Source organism: Alosa sapidissima, chromosome 2, assembly GCF_018492685.1.
Source record: "Alosa sapidissima isolate fAloSap1 chromosome 2, fAloSap1.pri, whole genome shotgun sequence".
Taxonomy (NCBI): domain Eukaryota; kingdom Metazoa; phylum Chordata; class Actinopteri; order Clupeiformes; family Clupeidae; genus Alosa; species Alosa sapidissima.
In genome coordinates, this window is record NC_055958.1 from 21,743,883 (window position 1) to 21,761,460 (window position 17,578).

The 17,578-nt window shown below is 43.8% G+C and overlaps 3 protein-coding genes across 5 annotated transcripts; 1 reads left to right on the plus strand and 2 right to left on the minus strand.

Moving 5' to 3' along the window:
* Positions 1-505: 505 nt before the first annotated feature.
* On the minus strand, positions 506-7,177 carry LOC121703953 (sterol 26-hydroxylase, mitochondrial-like). The gene is made up of 9 exons (XM_042084430.1): positions 6,732-7,177; positions 6,161-6,351; positions 3,694-3,893; positions 3,350-3,547; positions 3,059-3,222; positions 2,813-2,979; positions 2,223-2,304; positions 1,912-2,112; positions 506-1,221 (listed from the first exon to the last, which is right to left on the minus strand). Exons 1-9 carry the CDS (start codon positions 6,969-6,971, stop codon positions 1,090-1,092), a joined length of 1,575 nt encoding a protein of 524 aa, XP_041940364.1. The 5' UTR covers positions 6,972-7,177; the 3' UTR covers positions 506-1,089.
* A 90-nt stretch (positions 7,178-7,267) lies between these two features.
* On the minus strand, positions 7,268-10,566 carry LOC121703957 (mitochondrial chaperone BCS1). 2 transcript variants are annotated; one of them, XM_042084435.1, is made up of 7 exons: positions 9,849-10,566; positions 9,604-9,743; positions 9,269-9,463; positions 9,114-9,177; positions 8,492-8,664; positions 8,179-8,296; positions 7,268-7,839 (listed from the first exon to the last, which is right to left on the minus strand). In XM_042084435.1, exons 1-7 carry the CDS (start codon positions 10,166-10,168, stop codon positions 7,590-7,592), a joined length of 1,260 nt encoding a protein of 419 aa, XP_041940369.1. In that variant the 5' UTR covers positions 10,169-10,566; the 3' UTR covers positions 7,268-7,589. The 2 variants fall into 2 exon arrangements, with proteins under 2 accessions (XP_041940369.1, XP_041940371.1); XM_042084437.1 differs by having other exon boundaries at positions 9,604-9,678; positions 9,849-10,061.
* A 142-nt stretch (positions 10,567-10,708) lies between these two features.
* znf142 (zinc finger protein 142) lies at positions 10,709-17,293 on the plus strand. 2 transcript variants are annotated; one of them, XM_042084425.1, is made up of 7 exons: positions 10,709-11,042; positions 11,311-11,514; positions 11,613-12,443; positions 12,677-12,854; positions 12,949-15,826; positions 15,911-16,016; positions 16,116-17,293. In XM_042084425.1, exons 2-7 carry the CDS (start codon positions 11,319-11,321, stop codon positions 16,619-16,621), a joined length of 4,695 nt encoding a protein of 1,564 aa, XP_041940359.1. In that variant the 5' UTR covers positions 10,709-11,042; positions 11,311-11,318; the 3' UTR covers positions 16,622-17,293. The 2 variants fall into 2 exon arrangements, with proteins under 2 accessions (XP_041940359.1, XP_041940358.1); XM_042084424.1 differs by lacking the exon at positions 10,709-11,042 and adding an exon at positions 11,060-11,212.
* The last annotated feature ends 285 nt before the right edge of the window (positions 17,294-17,578 follow it).

Genomic DNA, 17,578 nt, shown 5'->3' on the forward strand with positions numbered 1-17,578 from the left:
CAAAGAAAATGGAGTATAATTGCATATGTGCAAGCCAAACTGAGACCAATCCACGCAGACTCCATGCTGTAATTGCGGCATCTACTAAACGCTGACTTGAAGAGGGTGAATATTTGTGCAATCACTTTAACATTAAAGAGGGGATTTTATCAATAAATGTAAAAAAGGGCCAAATTAAATTGATCAAGATTCCATTTATAAAAGCAGTAAAAGTGGAAATATTCAAGGGGATGAATACTTTTAAAAGGCACTGCACATCCCGTAGGTATGCATGCACATAGACCATTATTATCTACATCTTTCATAATTGTTGTAATTGGTAGGCCGATTTTAATAACTATAATACAGTGCCACAGGGTGATTTGAAGAAAGAGGACAGATGCAGATTATTATGTATTATGTATGGTATGTCTTCTTCTCAACATGTTGAGCTTGAAATTTCTCTGTAATATCCCACTCCGCCCCTGCTATCTTCAGTTCAATGTGAAAACACTGTTCAAGTCAATTTGGTAAAAACAGGCTAGTTTATTTAAAGATTACCAGAAAAGATTTACAAATCACCATATAATGAATTACTTTATCTTGTAGGGGGCAAAAAATAAGGTTCCTTCTTAATCCATAATGTTCACTTAATTTTAACTTCAATTCAACGTATGTATTGTGTACCATATATACTACATACTGTATTATTTACTGTATTACTGTAACTATACATTCCATGTGCCAGGGTTTGATCACACCAGCTCTTAAACATATGTAGGAAATACAACCTACAACAATAAATGTGGAAAAATATATGTCAAATCTATTCAAAATACAAAATGCCTTATACAGTATTTCATAATAATTTGACCTCATGCAAACTGTAGTGCATTTACATTTGACGGTCTCTTAGCCACTTATAGGTTTAGGGCATTAACAAGCTTCAGGTTGCTTTGTATACACCTACACATGCAAATCGGTGCTATAAAAAATATACTGTATGTGATTATAATATACAGGAAGCTCTTTTCACAGTAGCACTGAGAAGATGTTACAAACAAGTGTAGCAATCTTTTTTGATGGTCATCATCAATTCTGCAAAAAGAATCACAGTACAATGTTACCATTCCTTTCCAGAAAGTGCAGGTTCACTTGTCTGTCTGCTACCAGCACAGTGCGATTGATGACTTTCACATCACCAATACTAGGGTCTGGTCTGATTTCAAACAGCTTGATGATCTAGAAGGACAAAAAAGGAGGAGGTCATCGGTAAAGCAGCGAAGACTGCTCAACAATGCTGTGCTGCGGTAGTACTGCAGTCATGTCCATCCGACTTTAATGGGTCCACACACATGATCCTACAGTCATGAACAGTTTGGAAAGAAATACAGAAATCAGAAATACGCCTCCTGCATGAACTAGGGTTGGGCGATGTCCCCTTTATTGGCATTTGACGATGTGTACAGTAAAACTGTAACAATCAGCAAGAATTTCCTCTAATCGTAACAATAATAGTAATTCATAAGGACTATTTTATGCTGATTTGATGCTCAATGTACAGTGCAAGACATGTAAAAAATACAATAACAATGTCACATTCAGGAATTATTTGAATAAGACAGTAGTTTCACATAGTTTCACATACAGATAAGTCCTTCTTTTTTACACTCTCTGGCTGACAGTCTTTAAAGTAACCTTCATATGCATCGGTTCTAGGCTCAAATTCATTTGCAGGGAAATGTTTTTATGTTTTAGCTTATGTCAAAGCAGAGTCCATAGAATTACTGCGTGTCTGGCTTGTGGGGGCGTGGCATCATGATGGTTGCTTCCCATTGTAATGTCGGTCAACCAACACGATCGGCCCAACCCTAGCATGAACTCATCCTCCTCCAAATATGATCATATCAAATGAACTTTGTAATGGCTCACCCTTGCCAGAGCGAGGTACATCTCCAGCTCTGCTATGCGGCGGCCCACACAGCCTCTCACCCCAAAGCCAAAAGGAATGGAGCCAAAGGGATTTGGCCGGGTTCTTCCATCCCTTAGCCAACGCTCTGGTTTGAACTTTGAAGGTTCAGGGAATACTTTTTCATCATGGCAGATGGAGTAATGGCATAATGTGAAAGCTGTCTGGTATAATCAAACAAAGGACCACGTTACACATTTTAGTCTTGAAGGGGCAGTATAAGCAAGTGGGGAGCCATGATAGTTCCTCAGTAGACAACACAAAACTACCTCACCTTCTTTGGGAAAAAATAGCCACCGATAGTTATGTCTTTTTCGGACATGCGCCGAGCATTCATTGGTACAACTGGGTACATCCTAGATAACATGACAACAATAAAACAATGCAGCGATATTCTGAACTCTTCATACTTATACTTGTGCTCCTCAGTTTACATACCCTGGCAGAATATCTTTCTTTTATTTAGGTATAGTGGTCAGGTGACACCATTTAATAATAATAATAATAATATATTTATATATATTAAATATAATAATAACAAAGAAAAGGTAAAACCTTAAAATACCATAAAATGTAGGCCATTTATAGCCAGGCAAGCCGTCACTGATGGTAAAGGTAGGACACGGTATTAAGAACTACGGGTATGTCTCATTGCTTTCTTTATTGCTATGTTTTGTTTAATGATTGCTTTATTTTGTGCCTTTGAATTCCATTAATATAAAAGTAATGTGTTTGACCTGATCACTTGTGTTTTCTTAAAAGAATGGTATACATTATACAAATTCTACCAGGGTATGTAAACTTATGAGCACAAATGTAATAACAAATGTATAAAGACAAATATTTAATGTGAAAAATGTTTACCTGAGAGCTTCCTTGATGACAGCCTTAAGATAAGGCATATTTGTAACATCCTGGGCAGTAGGAATGCCATCTCCTTTAACACAATGGTTCACCTCTTGATATAAAGTGTCTTGAACTTCAGGTTCTCGAGAGAGCTGATACAGTGTCCACATCATGGTGTTTGAGGTCTTAAAAAAACACATAATAGTAGTTGACACACCAATCATTATTTTCTACATACATAACCCAAAACCAAGTCATTCATACCGTGTCTACTCCAGCCAAAAGCAGCTCAGCAATGCTTCCATACACCTCTTTATTGGTCATGTTGGTGTTGGAGAGCAGGTAGGTCAGATACTCTCCGTCCACTTCTTGGTCTGTGTCCACACGCTTCTGAATGGCCTCCATCTTTATGTCTATTAGCTGTCCAGCTAAAAGACCATTTCAGAGCATTTATTTATTTATTTATTTTATTTTATTTTATATTTCTTTTCCGCATTTGGAGATATTTCATGAAACGCATCCTCAAGTACAGTGTAGTGTCTGTAACTCACTCACCAAATTTGAAGATGCCCTCCCAACCTCTAATGTAACGATCCCAAAGTGGCAGGATGTTACGTGTCCACTTGGGCATCAGCACCACAGGCATGCTGTAGGTAAACATTTGGGCGATAGAGTCGATGAAATCCTGAGTCTCCTTTGGGATTTCATTTTCCAAACACCCAATCCGAGTTTCAAAGAGAATAGATGAGATTCCTTCATATAGATGGAGAAAGGAAATGAGTGATTACATTTTAAAGCCATGTCCAGGAACTGGTATATGATCATAATGTACTTCAACCTGGTAAATCATATCATAGTAGATATTTGAGAATGGAAAAAATCCTCTGATGAACCAGTACCCTCAAGAGAGAAACGGTAGAGCTCATTGGAGAGATTTGTCACTAGATCCCCTGTTGGACTGGCCTTGCGTAGGTGGTATATTCTCTTGATAAAGTCAGTAACAACCTCATTGACAACGCCTGCATACTGCACCGAGTCCTTGGGGTGTAGCATGCGCTTGTTGAGCACAGCTCTCAGTCTGTACCACTTCTCCCCCTCTCTACAAGACACATGCAGAAGATCACACTGAATCAGGTCAGACTATTACAAAACACTTTTAGCATTTTTCAGCATTAACAAATAATAAGGAGGATTATCCCTGTTAGTTTACAGTTGCACAACCCCAAATCAGAAAAAGTTGGGACGTTGTGTAAGATGCAAATAAAAACAGAATGTGATCACAAGTCTTGTAAACCCATATTTATCATCAAAAAGGACATAGACAACATATCAAATGTTGAAAATGAAAATCTTGACTATTTCATGGAAAATATATGATCATTTTGAATTTAATGCCAGCAACATGTTTCAAAAAGTTGGAACATGGAATGTTTACCACTGTGCTGCTTCACCTCTTCATTTAACAAAATTCTGTAAATATTTAGGAACTGAGAAGACCAGTTGCTACAGTTTTTAGAGTTAAATGTTTTTCCATTCCTGCCCGATATTAGCCTGACGAGCCAGACCCACATCAAGATGTAGGGTCTGGAGACTCACCAGTCGCAGTGCTCAGTCGGAGGGTAAGGATTAAAGGTTGTCTTTCAAATTCCCGCTGCATGCAATAGGATAGTGTAACAACTCATGAGTCCCATGCGTTTTCCCACCAGCGGATCTAGTTGGCTAGTTGTTCAAACTTTTGGCAACTTAAAAAAAGGTTAACTCGTGTCACGCTTTTTGGCAACAGCAACATCCATCTTCTGTTTTCAAGTAGCAGGGAATTCATGCCAAACCGTCACAACTCTGCAATCATTATGTGAAGCCCGAAGTTTCATTTTTCCAGCTCGCAAGCCAATGTAGAGTTGCTAGACTACCCCGGCAGCTAAGGTGCGTCTAGATTTCTAGGCTAGCCCGATATAGGATTTCAGTTTTTCAGGATTTCAATACATACACCTAACACACCTAATTTGACAGGTCTGGACTGCAGACAAGCCATTTTAGGACCTGGACTCTTGAAGAAATACTGTAAAAATATGTGCAGAATTCATTTTGGCATTGTTTTTCTGAAATAAACTGGAAAAAAAAAGCATTGCCTGGATGGCAGTAGGCCTATATGTATCAAAACCTGTATACATCATTCCGAATTGATTGTGCCTTGCCAGATGTGTAAGATGTCCATGCTGTAGGCACTATTACACTTCCACACCGCCATATACCGTATGTTGAATTTTGAATTGAGGACCAAAACAACTTGGAAAGGTTGGATGCTTGGATAGGCCCTCTCCTCTTTAGCCCAGATGAGTCCATGATTTCCAAAAAGAATTGCAAATTTTGATTGGTCTAACCACAGGACCTTTTTCCACTTTACTTTACAGTCCACTTTACAGTCATTTTACATTTTAAACAAGCTCAGGCCCAGATAAGATGGTGGTGTTTCTGCATCATGCCTAAATACAATTTTGGCTGTTGCATGGTTACTCTAGCCTTTCTGAATTGAGTATCAAACTGTGCTCATGGACAATGGTTACCAGAGGTTTTCCTGAGCCCATACAATGATTTTCTTTACAGAAACAGGTCTGTTTTTAATGCAGTGCCATCTGAGGTCCAATGACCACGGCCATCCAATATTGTCAGCTCTATCCCTAGTTTGCAATGCAAAGATTTATCTGGATTCTCTGAATATTTTAATACTATAAGCATTGTGCGCTGCAGATGATGAACTCCCCAAATACTTCACAATTTCATGTTAAGAAGCATTAAAATGGCATTGTTTCATCATTTGTAAACACAGGTTTTCACAGAGCGATGAATACCCCTACATCTTTACCTCTAAGAGACCCTCTGGGATGCTGTTTCAAAGGAGTAAAATTGCTCTTTTTCACACCCGCTCTTTTTCACACCCAATCGTATCCCTAGTTACCCTAATTAGTTGTGAAACATTCCTTCTTTTTGTTTTCTTTATCATCGCACAACTTTTTGGCAACTAAGTATGAGTTTACGAGATCTGCAGATTACAACATTGTTTTTATTCGCATTTTACACAACGTTCCAACTTTTTCTGATTTGGGGTTGTATTTCAGCCTTGGGGGCAATATGCAGTGCATGGTTATTCAGAACTGCTGGGGCAGTTATCAATATTTATGTGAACATATAATCGTAATCAGTAAAACTTCATTGTAAGTGTTGTCTGTCACCAAAATAAGTCATACTGTATATTAACACTTGGAATAAATAGGCAGTAGCTTCTCACTCTCTGTTACTGTATTCAATTCTGTACCATTATATTTCAATATCATATACAGTTTACACACAATAACAGAACTTCCTTACTCTGTGAAGGGGCCATAGCCGATATCTCTCATGTCTCGATACTCAGTCCAGAGACTCATGTCTCCACGAGAAGGGAACTTCTCATCCTTCCTGAGTAGCTCCTCAACCAGCTCCACACTGTTCAATGCTATTGAGTAAAGGCTGCCAGTGGCCACTTTATATATGGGTCCATATATCTGTTTCTCATATATCTGGAATCACAAATTAACTGGTAATCAGGTAAAAAGAAGTTAATACACACAAAACAAGCATGTATTACAAATGAGTTAAGGGCAATCCTGCAGAGGGGAAATATTAAGTGTAAAGCGCTCTTGGGATCACCTGACATTTAGGCAGTAAAAAGGCCTTATCTCATTCTGTTCTTTTTAGAGAGTTGCTGTGGCAACATGAGCTCAGTAACACCTGCATAAATAACAGACATCTTGCTTATTTATTTATGTCACTGCCAGTGTTGGTCAGAAATGAAAGTCATTTGTGTTATACCACACAGAATTCAGCACATGGATCCATTTTGTAATCATGTCTAGAGAGCACAAAGCCCAGAAGTTTCTGTTGCTATGCTACACCATACCTGAAGCTCGTGCAGATGATTGAGATAGCCTTTGAAAATCAATCTGTACAAGACCTCCCAGGTTTTGATCCGTGGCAGATCCTCATGTGTCTTCAGTTTGCCCGGGCTGTCCAGCACCCCCACAGACGCCGCTGCATTTCCCCCGACCCCTCGCCTGCAGCGAAGCACCATGGATATGGGCTGCGGTCGTAGCCATGGGCTCAGCTGACCAGCCAAGCTGAGAGCCAGTCGTGCAGCCATAACTCTAACAGCCTAAGGAATGTAATAACAGCTCCCCTTACACTCCGGAAGGGAAGGGGGCGGGGCCATGGTCAAGGAGTTAACCCTTTGTTTAGCACATTTGTATTGTTACTGGTGACCCACATGATATGGAGTAAATTAAAGGATTTGTATGCACCTCACACAACAGCATCAACTTTTCTCTATGATGTAAAGCTTTCATGTAAAACTAAAGATACATTTACTGCAAATATTAACTCACAGAAAACTCTTTCAAACAGTGAACCAATTCAAAGACTGCTTCTTCTGGCCATTAGTCATTTTTCTGTGACTATGCTCTTTATTGTATCATGTACCATATTTACATACATACAGATATAGATAGATAGGTCCTGAAACATACCTAACTAGACCCATCTCTGATGCATTTTATTTCAATATTATTTTTCAATTAAATAGTAGACCTGCCAATAATGTTTCACTGAAAACATTTATTTATTTGGATTTTGTATTAGCTTTTTTTGTATGTTGTTTACCCCACAACATTATATTTCTCATGTCGTTCCGAAAGGCATTGAAGAATGGTGAGAATTGTTGAAAGAACATCACCAACCACTTCCGAGTAAGTCCTAAGAGTGGTCAAGTCTGCATTTGGGCCAAGTTGTCGATGGAGCCGATGGGATCCAGTTTGTAGAGCATAAAGTGTCCCTGCACCTGTGCAGCACTGATCTCCGGGTACATGGCGAGAGCTCGTTCCGCAAACCTCTCTGCCGACGCAGACTCAGCAGGGTAGAACCGGCGGAACATCTGCGTGAGCTGCCAGTGGGAGCAGTGGCCCACGTACTGCTTCAGGTCCACCCGACCGGGCCGGATCAGAGCAGGATCAAGCCTACAGGAGAGATCAGCCAATTAGTTGTTGCTAAGCACACATTTTAAAAGCCTTCAATGTTACATAGTCCTACGGACTAAATTCCCACACCATTGTTGACAGTTTACACTGCAAAGGTAGGTCCAATATACCCTACAGCAGTGTTTCTTAACTGGTCTGGTCTCAATTTCCCATGGCCATTAAGTCGTGACCCATATTTAAGCGTTCAAGCCAAGTGATACGGTGAGTTATGTGGTAAGATGTGCAGATCAATTAATCAATTAGATTACTCGTTACTGAAAAAAGTAACACCGTTATTCCCATAACTGAGGACAAACACCTAATGTTTGACTTACATACCTGTCAAGAAAGTTGGTAGTCATGAATACTATCCTTGCTTCAGAAGAAGCCACTCCATCCAAGGCATTTAAAAGTCCACTGAATGTCAGCCTTCCCATGCCTTGATAAGCCATTGGATCTGAAAAGCAAAGAAAACTGTTCGCTGTTCCAAAAATGAATACTGGTACTATAGAACACAAATAAGACCCAGCTGAGGCAGTATTCCAAAAAGGAATACTACAGGACCCAAATAGAACCCAGGTGCTGCCGAAACATGTATAACTTTGAATAAGTAAAGCAAAGAGCCACTAGTGTTGAACCTCGGAAAACATACTCTCAGTGGGCAGCAGCTCCCGGCTGACAAAAGCAGCGTCCACGTCCTCCAGCAGAATGATGCTCTGCTGAGGAGCCACGGTGAGCAGGTGGTTGAGCCGGTCATCTGATAGACTGCGATCACTCAGGCTCATCAGGCAAATGCTGTAGCCCAGCTCTCCTGCCAGGGCCGTGCTAAATGATGTACACGCACACCGATACAGTCATCAGTATCTATCGCAGAATGATCAAGATTCTGGCTGTGTCTAAAACCGCCTACTTGCAGACTTCAAATACTTAGTTTAAGTATATAGTGCAGATATGGGGCCAATCCCAAGTCCAGACTCACAGATTTTTTATCCCATTTACACCTATCTGAGCCCATGTGGTCTCACACACTCACTCACTTAGCACCCGAGATCAATTAAGTCTGTGAGTCTTTAGTCCTTAGTCCTCAGGGCTAACTTTGGGATTGGCCCATAGAGACAATACTAACCATCGAAAAGTGGGCACAACACAAGTAAGCGCTCAGCAGATACTAGCAGTGTACTGACAGAAGTATGCGGTTTGAGAGACAGCCACAGTCAAACATGAACTATAAACATGTGTCACATACAAAAGTAACATAATATGGATGTACGCACATGAAGCTGCTCTTTCCACACCCTGGTGGGCCATACAGCAGGTATCCTCTCCTGTAGGGAATTCCTACATAACAGCAGACATCAGTCAGACCTACTGTTGTGCACAGGATGTCAGATGCAAATGTAGAATGATTACTTTTTTCATTGTATGTTACCTCTGTCTGTGTACCACTTTGGGTTGCTGATGAATTCCTTCACATCATCCACAATTCTCTCCTCAACCCCTCTCTCTAAAACCACTGAAGAGAGAGGCCGTCGTCGCCGTGGAAACCCGAAGGGCCGCCACTCAGCTCCCAGGGCAGTATACATCACCGTCCGCCCCTCCTCTTGTTTCAGGGCCAGTTCCCGTGCTAAGGAGTACCAAAGACAGACAGACACACAACAACGCACACACAGACCCCCACACAGACATATTACATTAAGAGCTGGGTGAGCCATACGTAACAAAATTCAAAGTTCGATAGTGTAATGCCTTGATTCTTTCACTTACCTTCCTGAAGAATGTTTACGAACAACTGTCTGTCTCTCCCAAGGGATGTGAAGGTCACAGACTCCCAGGGGGTTCCTGTGTGGAGATCAACCATTTGTTTCTCCCTTGTTCTCTCGACTCGGATCCATTTATTTCCATACCTAGTCATACCGAGTCCAAGCAACCATATTTAATGACAAAATGCTCCACATGATTTTATATGTTAAATGTTAACAGGTAGCACTGAAACTACAAGTTTGTCTTACCAGATAATATGATTGCCTGGACTGGGGTGGAAGTCGAACTGTGTATGCACCCGTCCACTCTCATGTTGAAGGTATGAAGTTTCCACACTGAGGTGTTGTGTGTGCCTGGCGTGCTTAGTAATCCAACTCAACAGCCAGTGGTAACTCTTGTCTCTACTGGGCACTTCTAAAGTAATCATGTAGTTCCTCCTAAAAAAGATCATACCGACCTGTGCCCCCTTTCTAGCGACTGCGAGTGCTGTGCCCACACCCACGAGACCAAAGCCAGCCCCAAAGTAAGGGTTGTCCTTCAATGCAGCAAGAAAGTCTGATAGAGGCATGGCTCAAATGTTAGTTTGAGGACAAGCAGTGTGGAATTAATGTAATCTATGCAACCTATGTCAAGACAACGAAGACCTCATACACAGTAAAAACGGCATAATTACAAACACCTCTTCAGCAGCCAGCGTCAAGTATTCAACGTACGCTGTAACGTTAAATTAAGTGACTCCTACTCGACACCTACTACTGTCCTACTTGACCAAGCTCCATTGCAAATCAAAAATCTAAATACCGTTAAGTTATTTCCAACGGCTCAATTAAATACTCAGCATTTGTTTGGTCTGTTTTCTGGATCCCTCGCCATGAATTGGGATGTCTGGGATGACTTCAACACTGCCAAGCTCAACAGCAGCACGATGTTGATGATTCCATTGGACAAATCGACGCGTCACATGGTGACCTCTAATGTATTTCCTGTGTTCGGCCATAATATGTCCGCTACAACATAGATCATCTAAATAGGTCCTATCTCTGGAAAAAAGCTTTTTATAATAATAATAATAATTTTATAATTTCCAATTCAATTATTGGAAATAAGTCATTGCATGCCATATGTTATTTAATTAATTTGCTTGGGAATATTGGCAATGCTGGTACATTAAGACAACTGCAATGATGTATGTGTGTTGCAAACCTACCCCCTAACGTAGCATTATAACGTTAGTTGCTAGCGTTACATGGCTGTGGACTTAGCTAGAAGGCTCGTTAAGCCAAAAACTACAATTGTCCTTGCGAGAGAGGCGTCTGCTTTCAATGAAAATCCATGCAAATAAGCTCGTTTTTTGGTTCGCTAGGGACGGGTAGACAAACTCTGATGGAGGCTAGGCTACAATTCGTTGTTGTCCGGAGACAGAAATCAAGTGATCCCACGCAGTAGGTCAAAATTTCTTTTCATGTTTCATGAAGTCTTAATGATATTGAACCGAATATCCAACTTGTAATTAAATAAATCTGTATTACAAGTAGGGATGTAAATCTGTTGCTATTTTCTAAAAAATAAAGCAACATAATAGCCTTGTGCACATTCTGTTGGTTTGCAATGGGTGAGTACCTTTGTTAAGTTGACATACTAGGACTCAATATATTTGTTAACTTCACTAAGCATATATCAAGTAGCCACAACTGTTCATTTTTTGTTAAGGTGAAGAAATGGATAATCAGGACAGTATGCTGGAGCCAAAGGCGGGGATGGGACTGGGTAAAAGACAGTCAGCCACAAGAAAAAGAAGGGCCCAAAATTGCTCTACAAATGCAGAATCTGTGGAAGAGCCGGAAGGCTGCAGCACAAGCACAAAATCCAAGACCCAGAAGACATCCACCCCAGAGGCAAAATGTCCCAGCAAAGGTACACTTAACTTTCACTGTTCAATATTGAATCTCTTCTCTCTATCTCTTTCTCTGAGAGTGTTAAATAATAATACATAGATTTGTTTCATCCCTCAGGAAAAGGTCACATTATTGAAGGTGCCGAGCACCTGTATCGCACCCACATTTGCTCAGAGTGTCGTCGCTGCTTCAAGACTCGGTCCCACCTGGTGGAACACATGCACCTGCATTTTCCAGACCCGAGTTTGCAGTGTCCTACCTGCAAGCATCACTTCACTAGCAAGAGCAAGCTGCGCATCCACATGCTCAGGGAGACCGGCCAGAAGCTGCACCACTGCCATCTGTGTGAGTACGGAGCAGTGGAGCGTAACTCCCTCCGCCGGCACCTCGCCAGCGTGCATGGAGACCAGGCAGGAGGGCAGCTATACTCGGACGAGTACCCCTGCCCAACCTGCGGAGACACCTTCCGGCAGAGCCGGATGCTCAAGGCCCACATGAAGTCCCACCACACTGCCAGAGAGGGTCAGCCTCTGACCTGCCTCGACGAGGACTGCACCTTTCAGACCACTGAGAAAAGAGAGCTCCAGAGACACATGGAGGATGCTCACGGCATTAAAGCCATCGAGTGTCGCCATCATGCATGCAGTGCTCTCTTCCGAAGCGTTGAGGCCATGGAGGGACACCTGCGCACACACCAGGCCTTCCACTGCTCGCAGTGCGACTTCTCCTGCTCCAACAAGAGCCGCTTCCAGCAACACAAGAGACAGGGGCATCCGGGCAAGGAGGAGCTGCACTGTGACTTCTGCACCTTTACCACCTTCAACCCAGTGGAGTTTGAGCAGCATGTCGGCCATTTCCATGCAAATGAGAAGATCCACCGTTGTCAACAGTGTGATTTTGTCACAGCCCATAAACGTGTTCTAAACCGACACATGCTAATGCACACTGGTGAGTAGTATATGTTATAAGTGAGTTATTGTAATTAATAACTATGTAAAATAGTTTTGTATTCCTAGTACTGCTAGCACTAGCACTACTTGTTGATGTATTGTTGATGTTACTAGAAATAGCAATAACAATGGAAATGTGTTAATGTATTATACCATTATAGATTGGAGTATTTCTATTATTTCCTCAAGTGCTTAGTGTATCCCACGTTTCTCATTTTAACATATTTTTAGGTGAGAAGCCCCACAAATGCAAGCTTTGTGACTTCAGATGTCGTGATGAGACCTACCTTTCCAAACATATGCTAACACATTCTGATGATAAGCATCATATGTGCTCAGAATGTGGCTATGTCACCAAGTGGAAGCATTATCTGAGTGTGCACATGCGGAAACATGCTGGAGACCTCAGGTTAGTATGTTTCATTTAATATGCAGATGTTGAAAATACACAGGCATTTCTATGTTATATAGGCTATAGCAAAACAATCTGTTATCTTTTTCAGGTATAAGTGTAATCAGTGTTCATACCGCTGTCATCGCACGGACCAACTAAACAGCCACAAGCTCCGTCACCAGGCCAAGTCACTGATTTGTGAGGTCTGTGCCTACTCCTGCAAGCGTAAGAGTGAACTGCGCAAGCACATGCAGCTGAAGCACTCTACAGGAGAGCAGTTCCAGCCTCCTGTCTTTCAGTGCAAATACTGTCCTTACCAGACACGCTACCGCCAAGCTCTGCAGAATCACGAGAACAGCAAACACACCAGGAACAGAGAGTTCCGCTGTGCCCTGTGTCCTTATACTACTTTCAGCAACACTGGACTCTTCCTGCACAAAAAGAAGATCCATGGGTATGTGCCTGGGGATGTTGAGTGGCTTGAAAACTATGCAGAGAAAGAGAGGGAGAGTAATGCTCTAGATCCACTTCAGAGCTTGTTTTCAAAGACTGCGGCAGCCTCTTCAGGGAACAATGGAAGCCCTACAGGAAATAAAGCTAGAAGCCAAGTTGATCCTAATCCTTGTGTGAGTGGATCAAGGCAAGTGCTGTCAGACCATCAGAATATGGTGGCTGCTGACACTGTTGTTATCACTATTTGTGAAAGCCAGGAACAGCTGTCAGTTGAATCAGGAACTTTGGAAACTGTTGTAGATAACCAAACTGTTCCAGAGACAGAAAATATAGAGGGGCAACCGTCTGATGATAACCAAGAATCCTGCTGTACCTTAGTCTTAACACCTGTAAGTGATGCTGAATGCTCACAAACTGGGACTGATCATGCTGAACGTTTAGCTACTGTTTCAGCGAAGCCACAGAGTGAAGGAGAAAAACTGCAGATCCTCACAGAGTCAGTAAATGATCAGAATGATGTAGCTCTTGAGGAATGTGAAGAGCAGAATGATAGTGAGGAGCCAACAGAGCCTCCCTCCTCCCTGCCTCTCACTCTCTCTCCTCCTGAACACTCCCCCACTGGAACCTCTGAGGCTGCCCTGAGAGCCATGAAGAAGCAGGACAAGGAGCAAGCAGAGGCCCTGGTGTTGGAGGGCCGGGTTCAGATGCTGGTGGTCCAAACGCAGGCCGACGTTTTCCGGTGTGAGCACTGCTCCTATGTGACGCGCAAGCAGACGTCCCTCAGGCAGCACTGCCGCTCTGCGTGCGGGGCCCGGAAAGCAGTGCTGCTATGCTGCTCGGACTGTGGCGCCAAGTTCAAACAGTCCCGGGGCCTGAACACCCACCGCCTCAAGAAGTGCCCCGTGCTCGTGAAGAAGGGCCGAAAGTTTTCCCAGGTGCCCCCAGCAGGGTTGGACAAACCCAGTGACTCCACGCAGGAGTGGGAAGAATCACAACTTTCGGACCAAACAAATGTAAATAATGCTATGTGTGAGCAGGGCTCCGCTAATAATAATATGACTAATTATCCGGATGCGGATGGAAGCTCTGTATCTGATACAAACAAGGCGAGCAGTGGTGTAACATCTACAACTATCGCTCCAAAGCAGAGATGCCATGCAGAATTGAGCTCAGAAGGTGATGGTCAGGGTTATACTGAGTCAGATGGAAAGTTTGCTTGCAAGATCTGTTCTTTTTCCTCCTCTAGGATTGCAACCATAGAGCGCCATTGTACCTCTTGCCTCACCTCTAAAGGCAATGCCAGCCCAAGCAAAGAAGGCCTAGAATCAGAGAGAGACATCAGTGATTCAGATGCTGAGGTGCGGAGTGAAGACGGAGGCGGCGGTAACAGTAATTCAGAGGGGCTGAGGAAAGAAAAAGGGAACGGACATTTGTCCTGCCCCAGTTGTTCCTTCAAATGCCACCAGCAGAGAGCATTAGCGAGCCACAGAAAACGGGGCTGCCTGAAGCCCAATGAAATCCAGTGCCAGTTTTGCTCATTTGTGGCTAAATCGCAAAAAGCGCTTGTCCAGCATGTACTAGTCCACAAGAAGGAGAAGCCCCAGGCTCCGACTACAGGCAGAAAGGCCCGGCTGCAGTGCAAGTCCTGCCCCTTCAGCTGTAAGCAGGAGCGCTGCATGGCCCAGCATGTGGCCCTGAAGCACGAGGGGGCCAGGCCGTACCGCTGCCGCTTCTGTGCCTTCAGCACCACGCGCCGGTACCGGCTTGATGCCCACGAGTCCCTGCACACGGGTCTGGGTCGGCACGCCTGCGACCTCTGCAGCCAGACGTTCGGCACCACGTCCAAGCTGCGGCTACACCGGCAGCGTGTGCACGACAGGCAGGCCACGCACTTCTGCCAGCTCTGTGACTACAGTGGCTACAGCCTGAACGACCTCAGCCGCCATACCCTCAGCTGCCACACAGGGGAGCTCTGCCACGCGTGCGGCCAGTGTGAGGCGCGCTTCAGCTCCGAGACGGCCCTGAAGCAGCACCAGAATCGGCGGCACCAGAGCCGGCAGACGCACACCTGCGCGCAGTGCGACTTCACCTGCCCGAGCAGAAGTGCTCTCAAAGAGCACCTACAGCAAGAGCACCCTCAGCTGCGATGCGCCACCTGCCAGGTGAGCTTCGAGACGCCGAAGAGCCTCGAGGAGCACCGCAAGACCCACCTCACCCAACGGTGCCCTGAGTGCCCCTTCGCCACCCGAAAGAGGCAGCTCCTTGCGCAGCACCTGCTGGAGGAGCACGAAAGTGGGCCAGTCGAGGACAAGTCCCTGAAGTGTGAGGTCTGCGGCTTCGCCTGCCGCCATCAGCTGGTGTTTGAGCAGCACATCCGCTCTCATGGGGGAACCCGACTCTACAAGTGCACCGATTGCCAGTACTCCACACGGAACAGGCAGAAGATCACTTGGCACATCCGGATCCACACAGGGGAGAAGCCCTACCATTGTGAGCAGTGCAGTTACTCCTGCGCCGAGCCATCTAGGCTAAAGGTAGGTACATTTGGCACAGTGTTTATATCATACACTTCAGCTTGTGTATATGCTATTGTTAATAACATATTAACAACTTTGTAGTATCATATGAGGATTCACCAGGAGGAACGGAAATACCTTTGTCCAGAGTGTGGCTACAAATGCAAGTGGGTGAGCCAGCTGAAGTACCACATGACGAAGCACACAGGTAAGGGAACACTGCCCACCCATGTCTGATGAGTGTGTATGTGTATAAGCCTATGTGCATATAACAGGGTTTTTTTCATTGCTGTGTCACTTTTGGTAGGAGCCAAGCCATATGCATGTGAGGAATGTGAGTATCGCACCAATCGGCCCGATGCCTTGCGTGTACACCGGGAGACTCGCCATCGTGACGTGCGCTCCTTCATCTGTGAGAAGTGCGGCAAGGCCTTCAAGACGCGCTTCCTGCTCAAGACCCACCAGAAGAAGCACAGCGAGGAGCGCCCGTTTGTGTGCAAGCTGTGCTCCAAGGCCTTCCGCTGGGCTGCTGGCCTGAAGAACCACTACCTGACCCACACCAACCAGCAGCCCTACCACTGCCTCCACTGCAGCTACCGGGCCAAGCAGAAGTTCCAGGTGGTGAAGCACCTGCAGCGGCACCACCCGGACCAGCTCGTGGGGGAGGGTGTGGGCCGAGACCCAGGCGCTCACCTCCTGACGCTTCAAGAGGCCCGGCTCACCGTGCCAGCAGAGCCACCAGACAACGCGAACGAGGAGGCCCAGCAGGCAGACCGAGATGCTTCCAGCACTCAAGAGGAAAATGAGGGCTGACGACCAGCAAGGCTTATTCCTGTGTGCTCATAATATTGTACTGTAGTCTCTTTAAGCAGGAATACATGGGATAGATCGATCAATTTTTTATCACAAGGACCGAGGTCTGTTGCACATGTGCCCCTGTATGCTGGAAAAATAGCTTCACTGCTCTGTATCAGGTTTTTTTTTTTTACATTTTACTACGCTATGTACAACTATCTATATCTGAACTATAATATGTACAGTATGTAATCTCTGAAAAAGAATGGCAGAATGCTGCTTGGAAGTAAAATATGGGCAAAAATTCACTCTAGAAATCTTGTGGGAATCATTCCCATAATAGTGGAAGCTGTTCCAGCTGCCAAGGGGGAACCAACTGGATGTCATTGACCTTCCTGTGGGTGTAATAGCAGGCATCCCAATATGTTTGTGTACATAGTGTAAATTCCAATCTATCCTTAAATTGACATAGCCTATAATGCCTCGCCTTAGGGTTGTTTAGTTTTCATTCAATAATCAGGTCATGAAAAAGTAACTGAGGGATCTTGTTTACAAAAGACATTTCACTTTACTTGGTCTTGCTGAAATTTATTTGTTTTAACACAACATGAGTGTGTCAAACAATAATGATAATAATACATGAATAGCAGCAAATTAATAAAATAATACAGTTGGAAATTATGTCATAAAATGACAAAATGAAAATTACTTTTTTAAAAAGTCATAGTAATGTAAAAGAGCTTGAACTATTTCATTCAGATAAAAGATAATACTGAGTATTAAGGCCTCTACACCTTCTAAGGTTCTTCAGAACAAGCAGATCATTCTGAAATTCTATGCTAGTATACCAGCAGGAATCATACAGTTCAGGACACTGAATTGCATGCTCTGCAAAGACATCATTAGAACAATTGTGGCACTTAAGGAAATGCATTAGAACCCTGAAAAGGGGGGGGGGCATAACATGACATGTTT